Consider the following 14907-nt stretch of genomic DNA (forward strand, 5'->3'; position numbering starts at 1 on the left):
GCGGGAGGCCGGGTGGACGTACCGCCGAATTGCTCAACACGTGGGGCGTGAGGTCTCCACAGTACATCGATGTTGTCGCCAGTGGTCGGCGGAAGGTGCACGTGCCCGTCGACCCGGGACCGGACCGCAGCGACGCACGGATGCACGCCAAGACCGTAGGATCCTACGCAGTGCCGTAGGGGACCGCACCGCCACTTCCCAGCAAATTAGGGACACTGTTGCTCCTGGGGTATCGGCGAGGACCATTCGCAACCGTCTCCATGAAGCTGGGCTACGGTCCCGCACACCGTTAGGCCGTCTTCCGCTCACGCCCCAACATCGTGCAGCCCGCCTCCAGTGGTGTCGCGACAGGCGTGAATGGAGGGACGAATGGAGACGTGTCGTCTTCAGCGATGAGAGTCGCTTCTGCCTTGGTGCCAATGATGGTCGTATGCGTGTTTGGCGCCGTGCAGGTGAGCGCCACAATCAGGACTGCATACGACCGAGGCACACAGGGCCAACACCCGGCATCATGGTGTGGGGAGCGATCTCCTACACTGGCCGTACACCACTGGTAATCGTCGAGGGGACACTGAATAGTGCACGGTACATCCAAACCGTCATCGAACCCATCGTTCTACCATTCCTAGACGGCCAAGGGAACTTGCTGTTGCAACAGGACAATGCACGTCCGCATGTATCCCGTGCCACCCAACGTGCTCTAGAAGGTGTAAGTCAACTACCCTGGCCAGCAAGATCTCCGGATCTGTCCATTGAGCATGTTTGGGACTGGATGAAGCGTCGTCTCACGCGGTCTGCACGTCCAGCACGAACGCTGGTCCAACTGAGGCGTCAGGTGGAAATGGCATGGCAAACCGTTCCACAGGACTACATCCAGCATCTCTACGATTGTCTCCATGGGAGAATAGCAGCCTGCATTGCTGCGAAAGGTGGATATACACTGTACTAGTGCCGACAATGTGCATGCTCTGTTGCCTGTGTCTATGTGCCTGTGGTTCTGTCAGTGTGATCATGTGATGTATCTGACCCCAGGAATGTGTCAATAAAGTTTCCCCTTCCTGGGACAATGAATTCACGGTGTTCTTATTTCAATTTCCAGGAGTGTATACGGTTCCAGAGACCTTTCCAAGCCTGAAACATATACCATGTATATAAGACAACTGAAGTGTCGAATGAAAATTTGTAACAAGGCCAGGATTATAAACCGGGTTTACTGCTCACTAGGCAGATGGGCTAACCACTATGCCACCACCCTGGCACGCTTGCTTTGCACGACTTCTCGGACATCCATAGCACGCTTCTCTCCTCACTCCAAATTCCCATTCACGCCTCAGCCCTCTTGCTATTCCCCCTGAATTCGAACAATGTGTAACGGGAAACAAATCTCTGCTTATTGCCTTTCTGGAATCCTCTGGAATCTGAAAAATTAGAATCAGCATGTAGTACTCCCCTGCGAGCTGAGGACTTGGTAAGTAGTACATCAGTGCTGCTCGAGTTGCGAGAAGATCAGTATCAGTCGGCCGACTGCTGTGGCCAAGCGGTTCTAGGCTCTTCAGTCCGGAACCGCGCTGCTGCTACGGTCACAGGTTCGAGTCCTGCCTCGGGCGTGGATGTGTGTGTTGTTCTCAGGTTAGTTAGGTTTAAGTAGTTCTAAGTCCAGGGGACTGATGACCTCAGATGTTAAGTCCCATAGTGCTTAGAGCCATTTTTTAGTATCGGTTGGATTTGTTCCAGAAAGGAAGAGTTATCCTTGTATGTTGAAAAACAGATAATCGCTTGGGAAGATGAAGCTATCTGCATAATAACGCGAAATATTTGTTTACAGGATCATTTTGAAGTGATTATAAAATTAAACGATAAGTGACGTATTTTCCAAACTTTTGGCTTGAGTACTAACGTCGTTTTCTCAGTTGTATAGTGAGAAGTCTGTTTAGTGCGGTGCTTACGGCTGAATTTTTGAAACTTTTTCTTCTTTCCCTTCTTTTTTATTTTAATTTTTGCAGGCTTAGAAACGTAGGTTTTTGGATGTTTTTGTTCGATCACTACATAGTTTCTGGTAAATAAATTATGCTTTTGATTTATATTACAAAAAACGTGGACTCTGTATTTGTTAACTGATAGCTTCATTTAAATAACCACAACATTTCTTAGTAGAAAGAGATTACGTAAATCAGAAGCTTGATTAGAATAAAAAATGGAAAAAAGGTTCTTGGGTGTAGATATATTATTTTTAAAAAAAGAAAGAAAATCTAATTCTGGATAGAAATACAAATTATTATGTGTGAAATTAGCGCCAACCAGAAAAAGAAAAGATAATTGGTAAATTTTAACAAATAACGAAAGCTTCAAGAGGGTGAGATATTTATATCAAAAAGCACTTAATTTGATATTAGAACCACTTATCTAACCGAATACTGATGTTATTCATTTTACTCGTGCATTAACATTACGCCTTGAAGCTCCTGCAATACACTTTCTTTCATCTGAGTCGGGTGAGCGAAAAAACATACTTAAAACGCAGAATCTGTGTTACTGATTTGATGATACTTCAACGTCTTTTTCGCACAGGAATGTAACGGGTAATAAAGCCAGGTTTACGCCCCAGCGAATGGAAACGAAGACAATCAAGCGAGCATTCGCAGACGATACCCTAGTGTTCACTAGAGCGAACGAAGGAAAATAAGCGACAACGAGCAGAGGCCGTAACGCTGCGATATTGTTTTTTGCAGCTAATAATCGGCACATAGGATACATTACACAGTTGTGGGAACGATATAAAATTCTGATAGTCATAGCGGATTATTTTGTTTAGCGAACGCACTGTTTCTGACGAAGTAATAAAAAGTTTAGGCATCGGAATATCTACGTAAGCATGAAACGTTTGGATATTGTGCAAGTAACACTGAACTACGTCTCCAGTTTTCCTCAGCATTTTTCCAAATCTTCTGCTGATGCTTTTCTCTGGCTTCTCATTACAATTGGGAGGAAATTTAGAGGCAGAAAATAATTACCAACGATCAACATTATTTGGAGAAAAGCTGGCATTTAAAATCTGGTCATTAGCAACTTTAGTGACTGATTATACTGAAGAACTTAAAAAGAAGGCAGTGACAGTAAAATATGATCAATGAGAAATGATATGTACATAAGATCTGTCTCATAGGCCACTTAATAAAATCTACTTTTCAGATTTTTAGAGAGCAAGTAACGTGAACAGGGGTAAAACCATGTTCATTTGTCATCAGAAATCTGCAACATAATAGCGAAATATGTAATTCTAGCTACTATGAAAGTAGGCAGCAAGAATAATCACGTATTTCGTGTGTTTTTAATTTTATTCAGCACTACAGACGCATATTCGCACTTGCTTACTTTCCCAGAAATTTAATGCGCTTTTGCTTTTTAACTAAAATAAATACAAAGCGTGTTCTTATTCTCTCCGTCCCCCCCCCCCCCCCCCTGGTGCAAGCTTCTAATAGATTTATCGTCTTTCTCATGTCCCCAGTTCGACATTTCGATGCTTCTGCAATTTTCTGCCAATCACATTTCTTTTCCTTCGATATCTGTGCCGTGGATCTCTCTGATCCCAAAGGCACCTATGGCATCTATAAGATATCCAGGAGGAATTGTCAATATGTAGAGATATGACAGAAATGACCATTCGAAGCAAAAAAAAAATTAATGTAAGTTCTAAAATATGTGCCTTAAGAGCCAGGAACAGTTCATCATGTTCGCTACTGTGAAACAAATCTCTTCTAGTGCAAACTCTTTGCTTTCCATATTCTGAGAGGACCAAATCAAGGAAAAAATTCCCAGGAAACATAGGCTCTAAAGTGCATACCTTAACAGTTATGAGCAGTTGTTCAGTGGAAGATTCAGATGGTTCAAATGGCTCTGAGCACTATGGGACTTAACATCTGAGGTCATCAGTCCCTTAGAACTTAGAACTACTTAAACGTAACTAACTTAAGGACATCACCCACATCCATGCCCGAGGCAGGATTCGAACCTGCGACCGTAGCGGTCGCGTGGTTCCAGACTGAAGCGCCTAGAACCGCTCGGCCACATCGTCCGGCTCAGTGGAAGACATGTATTACACATTAGCGAAGATGAACGAATTCTCATATCTCTGAAGATATCCATTTTAGAACTTTTTTTTTCTTCGAATGATCGTTCCTGTTATATCGCTGAATGACGACCATTCCCCCTGTGATACCCTGTGTATTTTTCTAACAGTAACATAATTTTTTCGTTCAGACCACTCCACCGCTGACGCAACTTACATCAGCAAAAAAAGTAGTATACGTAAGCTTTCCGTAAATCTAGCCCCAAAAGGGAAACTTGATGGTGCGCTAAAAGACCGAAAACCAGCAGATCCGCACACGACGGAAAGCACTTGGCTAGCGCTCGCCTAATATTTATAATAGAGCAGGGGTGTACAACTGTTTTGCTTAACGGGCCACATTTGGACCGTACACAACGCCCTGAACAGTAATAATTACCGCTGAAAACAAAAAAGGAACAGGAAGGGCTAATGAGTGAATAGTATCGTCATTTTACATAAACGCAATTTCATGATTTTTTTTACCGAGCTGTGACACATGTTCAGTTCTAGCGCCGCAATGGTCCGCTTGTAGCCCGTGGGCCACGTGTTGGACACCCCATCACTGCAGAGAATTGTCGGTCGCTCGTGTTCGCTCCGTATTAACAAGCTGATACCTGAAAACTTCCGAGGAAGAGCGTGGGCACATTCTGCTGCGCCGCACCCGCGCCGCCTGCGTTCCCGCCACCCCCGAGGGAAAGTCCGGGCACGGAGGGCAGGCCCTGAGGGATGAGCCCGGAGAAGGGCAGCCCGCTGCCACCGCCCCCGCTGCTGCTGCTGGTGCCGCCCCCCGCTCTCAGGGACCCGCCACTGCCGTGCGCAGCCACCGGCGCCGGAGCGACGGCGTCCGCAGAGGACGCTTTGGCGCCGTCATGGTGTGTCTCCGCTGCTTGCAGACTCTCCCCTGCCTCCCCTGCTTGCTGGGTGGCCGTGGCGGCTGGCTCTGAGGCGGATGCCACGCCGACTGCCGATGCCGCAACTGGTGTCTCAGACGCCTCCAAGGGCTCTGCTTCCACACCGTCGGGAAATTTGACAGCCTCGCTCCCTTCTGGTGACCTTGACATCCTAACTGAGGATAGGATAAACTCAAAATAAACAGTCGCAGTTACTATCGAATTTTTAACACACTGGCATAAATGGCTAATGTTACACTACGGTCGCATTGTCTAAACGCTATCAAACTAATGCTCCAGTATTTCCATGCTACTGGATATATTGAGTAAAATTTCATCCTTTTCTGAGCTACTTTTAAGCAGTTTCAGTACAGAAAAAAGCTGTTCCTGCAGATCAAGATTTGCGTTACTATTTTACAGTCCATAGCTCCCTCTAGTACCATGGAAGCTATTCCGTGACACCTCAACCGATATCATATCTTGCTGTCCCTTCTTCAGGTCAGTGTTTTCCACATATTCCTTTCCTCGCCGATTCTCCGTAGAACCTCCTCATCCCGAACTTTATCAGTCCATTTAATTTTCAACATTCTTCTGCAATCACATCTCAAATGCTTCGATTCTCTTCTGTTCAGGTTTTCCCAAATTCCGTGTTTCACTACCGTGCAATGCTGTGCTCCAAATGTACATTCTCAGAAATATGTTCCTCAAATTACGGCCTATGTTTCATAAAAATAGACTTCTTTTGGCCAGGTATGCCCTTTTTGCCAGTGCTAGTCTGCTTTTTTTATGTTCTCCCTGTTCTGTCCGTCAAGGATTATTTTGTTGCTTAGGTACCAGAAATTCCTTAACTTCATCCGCATTATGGTCACAAATCCTGATGTTGAGTTCCTCGCTGTTCTCATTTCTCCTATTTCTCATTACTTTCGTCTTTCTCCGATTTACTCTCAATCTATATTCTGTACTCATTAGACTGTTCATTCCATTCAACAGATCCCGCAATTCTTCATTTTTAACCGAGAGAGGTGGCGCAGTGGTTAGACACTGGACTCGCATTCGGGAGGACGACGTTCAATCCCGCGTCCGGCCATCCTGATTTAGGTTTTCCGTGATTTCCCTAAACCACTCCAGGCAAATGCCGGGATGGTTCCTCTGAAAGGGCACGGCCGACTTCCTTCCCCGTCCTTCCCTAATCCGATGAGACCGATGACCACGCTGTCTGGTCTCCTTCCCCAAACCAACCAACCAACCTTCATTTTCTTTGAGGACAGCAACGTCATCAGCGTATCTCATCATTGATATCCTTTCACCTTCAATCTTTCTTTTATTTGGGTCATTGCTTCTTCATTGTCTCGACTGAACAATAGGGGCGAAAAACTTAATCCCTGTCTTACGTCCCTCTTTTTTCCTTTTTTCTTTTTTTAAGTCCGAGAAAATCGTTCCTCGTCTTCCACTTCAGTTGTTCCCTCTTAGTTCTTGTAGATAAACTGAAGAGCTAAAGAAACTGGTACACCTGCCTAATATCGTGTAGGGCCCCCACGAGCACGCAGAAGTGCCGCAACACGAGGTGCTATGGACTCTACTAATGTCTGAAGTAGTGCTGGAAGGAACTGACACCATGAATCCTATAGGGCTGTCCGTAAATCCGTAAGAGTACGAGGGAGTGGAGGTCTCCTCTGATATGCTCAGTAATGTTCATGTCTGGGGAGGCCAGCGGAAGTGTTTAAACTCAGAAGAGTGTTCCTGGAAGCACTCGGTAGTAATTCTGGACGTGTGGGGTGTCTCATTGTCCTGCTGGAATTGCCCATTTCCATGTACAATGAACATGAATGGATGAAGGTGATCAGACACGAAGCTTACGTACGTGTCGCCTGTCAGAGTCGCCTGTCGCCTGTCGCCTGTCAGGTGTCCCATATCACTCCAACTGCACACGTCCTAAACCATTACAGAGCCTCCACCAGCTTGAACAGTCCCCTGCTGACATGCGAGGTCCATGGGTTCGTGAGGTTATCCCCACAACCGTACACGTCTATCATCTCGATACAATTTGAAACCAGACTCGTCCGACCAGGCAACACGTTTCCAGTCATCAACAGTAAAATGGTGATGTTGACGGGTCCAGGCGATGCGTAAAGCTTTGTGTTGCAGTCATCAAGGGTACACGAGTGGGCTTTCGGTTCCGAAAGCCCATATCGATGATGTGTCATTGAATGGTTCGCACGCTGACACTTGTTGATGGCCCAGCATTGAAATCTGCAGCAAGTTGCGGAACTGTTGCACTTCTATCACGTTGAACGATTCTCTTCAGTTATTGTTGGTCCCGTTCTTGAAGGATCTTTTTCCGGCCGTAGCGATGTCGGAGATTTGACGTTGGTATTCCTGAGATATCTGTGTATTTCAGAATGGCGCCAACCCTAGCATAAAAATACTTTTACAAAATGACGTAACAAGGAATTACAACGCTTCAGTGCTTTAAAAGATTACAGGTTTGCCTGCCATTTCTGCGAAATAGTAAAAGAGGAAGAAAATTATGGTATTAGTAATACATTAAGAACTTAACAAGAATTCATTCATAGTATTCCATAAAAATTGAACGTAGCTTATCTCGTGCCTGTGTCTACATAACATGGCATTATCTGCATGTAGCCCTAGAAAACGGACAAATTAACCCGAAAAACGAAGCGTTCTTGAACCTTAGTTTTCACCGTTTAGCACTGATTACCTGTAATGCCTAAATAGTGGTACGATCGTGACATAACATGATTTTTTTAGCAGTGTTTCAAAAAATTAGAATCATTACAATAATACTGAGGATGTTTTTTATTATTCAACGACATAAAGTAGCGTTCAAAAATATTTTCACAAACTTATTAATTGGATTACGCAACATAATAGAGTGTAATTTTTTTAATGGGGCAATGGTGGAGCAAAAGTGGCTTGACATTGTTGAAGAAACATTTTTGAACACATAACTATCATCTACCGTAGTAAGAAAATCAGTATTTAGTGGGATATCCCTTGGGTTTTATGACGGCCTCACACCGCGGCGGCATTGAGTCGACCAACTTTTGAAATCGATCCACCGGCATTTTATGACAGTCATTTCTGAGAGCTTCAAAAAAAGGATCTTTGTTCGAATAACTTTTTATTCTTATTCAGCGACCCAGCTCCTCCCACAGATGTTCTATAGAAGAAAATCTGAACTTTGACTTGGACACACTAAAACCGTTTTGCGTTTTAAAAAATCACTAATGTACTTGGACTTGTGCTTGGGGTCGTTATCTTGTTGAAAATACCATCCAGCTGCCATGTGATGTGTAGCGTATGGTAGCATTTGAGTCCTCAATACTTTTCCGTAAACGAGCCGATCCATACTACCTCCAATTCGAACTAACAGTCCAACTCCAGAGCGTGAAAAACATCCCCAAACCATCACACTGCCACCTTCATATTCGACGGTGGGAATTTGGTACCGAACGTCACATCTTTTTATTTACAGGACGTCGAACATGCTTGATACAATGAGATGACATCAAATTAAATTTACTCTCGTCACTCCACAGAATTTTAGCCCAGTCTGAACCTGATCATGATCTGTGCTGTTTTGCAAACGCAAGTTGGGCCTTCATGGTTTTCGTAGATACTAAAGATTTTTTCGTCGGTCATCATCTATGTACTACAAAGTAATAAAATTATAACCACCCGACCAGTTGCAATGGATAAAGAAATTCTTTACCTAGGTTTCGACAAATATAAATTTGTCTTCTTCAGAAGGTAGCAATTTTACATAAGTAAGGACTAATGTACCACCGCCGTTTTTACATTGTCGGCATAGATCCATTTGTCAAAAATGAAAGATAGCCCTAGAATTAGGGTTTGTCACGTAAATACAAAATAGTTCATGGATCTTGCAGAGCTCACAACCGACTATGTTCAAAATATTGTACTAAAAAGTGTTCCAAGCGTCCTTTGGCAATGGAAACGTGATGTCGACTTCATATTTTTCTTTCAACTCTCTTTGTATCATTAAGCCGACTTGCCAACATCACTTGCTGATAACTTTTTTATGATATGATCGACTTTAGGTGACTTTTTTTATGTCCACTGCCAGGCTTATTTTCGACAGTCTTTCGTATACTATAGAATTTTTTCTGTGTACTAACGAGCTGACGACACACTTTAAAAATACATGCAACTTCGGCTTGTTTCAGTCCTTGCCTTATTGCATTTATCACGGCATATCTGAAGTCACTGGAATATTCCTTACGTTTTGGCATATTGAAATAATCACTGTAAGTAAATATCACTAGAAATGAGAACTAAGGAGAAAGTAACGTCCACGAATCCATCGAGCAGTGTGTCACAATGCTTTTGAGTTCGCTGAAAGTCGCATTCGTCCGGCAGCGCAAAGTGTACACAAACAAGTCGCAATTTGACACCTCCAAATAATCGCAGTTGTAGTTTTTGTATAAATACTACAAACAACTGATAAGAATGAACTGTGTTGCGCATTTAGTCGTGGCAACAAATCTAAATCTTTGATGAACAAGAATAAAATTACGTAGCTGATCAAATAATTTCTAGTGTAATTTGTATATTACAGATAGTTGAAAGCACTTACACTTGAAACGATCTGCAGCTCGGCTTGTGGGCAGCACGTGAGCGCCATCTTGGTCTAACGTCCTGGAATTTTCCAAGAATTCCTCTTCCTCCATTTCTGGCAATATGGACACTGCTGCAAATTTAGGCATCTCTGTGTCCTGCGGCCAAACCAACAGAAAACTGTAGCTACCAATTTGCCGATTGCTCATTTAATCATTTATTGATCATTTCCGGTTGTTACCCCTATCTACTAAGACCATCATCAATCCTCACAGACAGAAAAATTATTAAACTAATGTCGTGAAACAATAACGATTTCCGAATTAAACAATAGTCTCGTTTGAAACGAATGATCTCCCTCCTAGCACCATACCTGAATGAAATTTTCTGACCAAGTGTACCTACAAAACTGAGCCCAACTCAAAAGCACTGCTGCTTTTGTAACAATTTACAGATACAAGTTAAATAAAGAGAACTAACTATTCATGAATTCTTTTCACGTCTCTTCATTTGCCAAATATTATTGCGGGTACATACGGAAGCTAAATGATGAGACTCTAGTGAAATACGAGGTGCCACAATAAAGTAATGAGACTGATGTGCAAAAAATGTTGCTTACCGTTTTAGTCAAGTTTAGTGTTGTCTCCTTTAAAGTAGTTCCCTTCTTATTGCACACACTTTTTCCAGCGCTTCTGCCATTGATGGTAACATTTCTGGAACTCATGTTCTGTAATACCCTCCAAGACTCTCGTCACAGCTTTTTGGACATCTAATGTTCTATGAAAATAATGTCCCCTGACCGCCGTTTTGACTCTTGGAAGTAGAAAAAAGTCACACGGAACGATATGTGGTGAGTAAGGTGGTTGTGGTAGTGCTGAAATTTCTTTTGAGGTTAAAAATTGCTGTACTGACAGAGCAGTATAGGATGGCACATTATCGTGATGCAGAATCCAATTATCAGCAATGTTGGCACTGGCACGAAGAACTCTCTTACAAACTATTTCTAAAATTTCTTTGTAGTAATATTGGTTAACTGTTTGTGCAGGAGGCACCCACTCTTTATGAACAATTCCCTTGGAATCAAAGAAGCACACAAGCATGCATTTCACTTTTGGCTTTGACATGCGAGCTTTTTTTGGTGTGGGTTATCCCTTTGAGCGCCATTGCGAACTTTGGCGTTTTGTCCCTGGATCGTATTGAAAAAAAAACAACTTTCATCACCAGTGGTAACACGGATCAACAATTCTGGATTGATTTCCGTTTGCTCTAACAGATCGGCTGCCACTTTTTTCCGTGATTCTCGCTGTTGTGGTGTGATATTTTTGGGGACAATTTTTGCACAAATCTTTCTCATACCCAGATCTTCAGTTATTCTTAGACGAACCGTTTCTCGATTGATGTTAAGTTCTTTTGCCACCATTTTCACGGATAATCGTAGATCAGATCTTATGAGTTCACGCACCCTGGACTGATGTACCGCTTGGACTAGAAGCAGCGTATAGATCAAGGTCAAAGATTTTGTGCCTACGCAAGCCTGCAAGGTTGCCACATCTTGCATAGAAAATCTGTCTCATTACTTTATAGTCACACCTCGTAGTCTGATGAGACAAAACATGACTACATGCTTAATTATCATGTTGGTCACCCTTTAGAACGCAATACAGCAACGAAACTGTGTAGCATGGAATCGACAAATCCTTGAGGTATGCAGCTAAGCGGCACCAAATGTCTATGCACAGGTCACGCAGTTCCTGTAAGTTGTAGGCCGGTTGTTTGTGGGCATGAAGCTAGACTAGCTAGCTCCCGATAGTGTGTAAGATTTCAATTACGGACTCAGATAACGAGAATTTGAATGCATGTGGTCTACAATCACTTAGACGTAGTCGACAGCTGTCATGGTTCTTTCTACAGGGGTCGTACAGAAATATGGAAACACCCCGAGAAATGCGGGCTTAATCCTCGCATGATACCTGGAATCTTTTTAGACCCAAGGATAGTTTAAGCACAAATAAACAGTTTTAATGTGACTGTAGACTACTCATCCTCCAGCAATGCTATTCACGGACTTTTTATTATAACTGGGTAAAATATTTATGATGATAATATCACAGTTTGTAGTACAACAATTTGAAATTTTTGCAGTGGGTTCAGAAAATACCTCAGATATACACTCCTGGAAATTGAAATAAGAACACCGTGAATTCATTGTTCCAGGAAGGGGAAACTTTATTGACACATTCCTGGGGTCAGATACATCACATGATCACACTGACAGAACCACAGGCACATAGACACAGGGAACAGAGCATGCACAATGTCGGCACTAGTACAGTGTATATCCACCTTTCGCAGCAATGCAGGCTGCTATTCTCCCATGTAGACAATCGTAGAGATGCTGGATGTAGTCCTGTGGAACGGCTTGCCATGCCACTTCCACCTGGCGCCTCAGTTGGACCAGCGTTCGTGCTGGACGTGCAGACCGCGTGAGACGACGCTTCATCCAGTCCCAAACATGCTCAATGGGGGACAGATCCGGAGATCTTGCTGGCCAGGGTAGTTGACTTACACCTTCTAGAGCACGTTGGGTGGCACGGGATACATGCGGACGTGCATTGTCCTGTTGGAACAGCAAGTTCCCTTGCCGGTCTAGGAATGGTAGAACGATGGGTTCGATGACGGTTTGGATGTACCGTGCACTATTCAGTGTCCCCTCGACGATCACCAGTGGTGTACGGCCAGTGTAGGAGATCGCTCCCCACACCATGATGCCGGGTGTTGGCCCTGTGTGCCTCGGTCGTATGCAGTCCTGATTGTGGCGCTCACCTGCACGGCGCCAAACACGCATACGACCATCATTGGCACCAAGGCAGAAGCGACTCTCATCGCTGAAGACGACACGTCTCCATTCGTCCCTCCATTCACGCCTGTCGCGACACCACTGGAGGCGGGCTGCACGATGTTGGGGCGTGAGCGGAAGACGGCCTAACGGTGTGCGGGACCGTAGCCCAGCTTCATGGAGACGGTTGCGAATGGTCCTCGCCGATACCCCAGGAGCAACAGTGTCCCTAATTTGCTGGGAAGTGGCGGTGCGGTCCCCTACGGCACTGCGTAGGATCCTACGGTCTTGGCGTGCATCCGTGCGTCGCTGCGGTCCGGTCCCAGGTCGACGGGCACGTGCACCTTCCGCCGACCACTGGCGACAACATCGATGTACTGTGGAGACCTCACGCCCCACGTGTTGAGCAATTCGGCGGTACGTCCACCCGGCCTCCCCCATGCCCACTATACGCCCTCGCTCAAAGTCCGTCAACTGCACATACGGTTCACGTCCACGCTGTCGCGGCATGCTACCAGTGTTAAAGACTGCGATGGAGCTCCGTATGCCACGGCAAACTGGCTGACACTGACGGCGGCGGTGCACAAATGCTGCGCAGCTAGCGCCATTCGACGGCCAACACCGCGGGTCCTGGTGTGTCCGCTGTGCCGTGCGTGTGATCATTGCTTGTACAGCCCTCTCGCAGTGTCTGGAGCAAGTATGGTGGGTCTGACACACCGGTGTCAATGTGTTCTTTTTTCCATTTCCAGGAGTGTATATAAGTTTTGTTACGAAAATAAATCTTGGCAACAATGCACCTTATAAACCGACGTTCATTTGTACATTAATGTAAAAAATGAATAGAAAATACATTGACGTGCATTGTTACGACAAATTCACAGTATGGAATTGAGTTTTGTGGAAGGAACACGTGGTGTTATAGTTTACTCGTGAAATACGTTTTGCAAGGCGCTACAGTTTCGAGCAGGCTTTGGTAGATTTACAGAAGAGTGATAATGACAATGACAATGAATCAATTTTTGGAAACGAAGATGAAAGTGATGCTGACGGCGATATCACAGAGGAAGACATACAGGCCGTAGATGAAATGGGTATGAGTGACTGTGAAGTAGATGATAATGGTATTCAGGTAACGACAGCGTCTAGTTCTGTGTCTAGAAGTGGATAGATAACATACAACACAGTACCATCTGATGTGCGCAAGCAGGTTTCAAGGAATGAAATATGTCAAACTGCGCATATTTTACGTCAGCTTAGACCCCAATTACAAGCAAGGTCAAATTGTTTCAGACTTTTTATCACCAATCACATGCAGAGTGTAATAGTAATTCATACCAATCATCATGCAAAAGATAGTAAAATTCTGTACCCAACTCTTGAACACTGGATTGAACTTGATTCTTCAGAACTGCAGGCATTTTTTTTGGTCTAGTAATGATAGCTGGCTTGAATAAGGCACGTGGGAAGCCTTTGAGTGAATTTTGGTCAGAAGAGTATGGCTTACCTATTTTTCGAGCCACAATGAGCTTTTCAAGATTTCGTGATATTTTGATGTGCCTCAGGATCGATGATAAACTTGCAATTGAAGAAAGGAAAGCTGCTTCTGGATCAAAAGCTGAACTTATAAGGGTTGTGTTTGAAATGTTCGTTGATGCATGCATTTCGTCTCATGTTCCTGGGCCTCATATTACAGTTGATGAGCATCAGTGTGCTTTCAGGGGACGGTGTCAATTCAAAGTGTACATTCCTTCCAAGCCTGGAAAGTATGGGGTAAAAGTGTAGGCTACTGTAGATTGTGAGGGCAATTATGCCATAAATGCACGAGTGTATACGGGGAAATCTGCTGAAGGGAGGGAAATAAATAAAGAGAAACGAGTGGTGCATGATTTAGTCGATCACCTGAAGGGAAAGAGTAGGAACATTACTACTGATAACTTTTAGCGATTTATAATTTGGGACGAGAACTTCTTGCTAGTAAATTGACACTTGCTGGAACTCTTTGGGCCAACCGAAAAGGGATACCAAAAGAAATGTTGCCATCAAAACAGAGGCGTCCATTATGAACCGCTTTTGGGTATGCACATATTACTGTTTTAGCTTCGTATGTTCCAACACAAAATAAATCAGTCATTTTGTTGTCTATTCTGCACCAAACATTTGATGTAAGTGACCATGAGCTCAGAAAGCCTGAAACAATAACGTTCTATTTCTCAACAAAGTCAGAAGTTGATACAGTTGATAAGATGGCTAGACATTATTCACCGAAACGTGGAACAAGAAGGTTGCCAGTTGCTGTATTTTTTGATATACTAGATTTAGCTCGTCTCAATGCCTACGTCATGTATTGTAAATTTTTACGTGATTCGAGAATTCCTCTCAGGCCTAGGAAAAGAACTAGTCAAACCTCACACTGAACGACGCAACCTGTCGCCCTCGTACAGAACGCAATGCATTCGTTCAGAAATAATATCTTGGGG

The 14907-nt window shown here is 44.0% G+C and overlaps 1 protein-coding gene across 1 annotated transcript in view; it reads right to left on the reverse strand.

Moving 5' to 3' along the window:
• Nucleotides 1–14907, reverse strand: part of LOC126234902 (transcription factor Maf-like) — a 104024-nt gene that overhangs the window by 34780 nt on the left and 54337 nt on the right. The window contains exons 4-5 of the mRNA XM_049943645.1: nt 9614–9752; nt 4720–5171 (exon numbers count right to left, since the gene is read on the reverse strand). Coding sequence (XP_049799602.1) covers nt 4720–5171; nt 9614–9752 — 591 coding nt within the window. The remainder of the gene's footprint in view (nt 1–4719; nt 5172–9613; nt 9753–14907) is intronic.

This window comes from Schistocerca nitens, chromosome 1 (assembly GCF_023898315.1).
Source record: "Schistocerca nitens isolate TAMUIC-IGC-003100 chromosome 1, iqSchNite1.1, whole genome shotgun sequence".
Classification (NCBI taxonomy): domain Eukaryota; kingdom Metazoa; phylum Arthropoda; class Insecta; order Orthoptera; family Acrididae; genus Schistocerca; species Schistocerca nitens.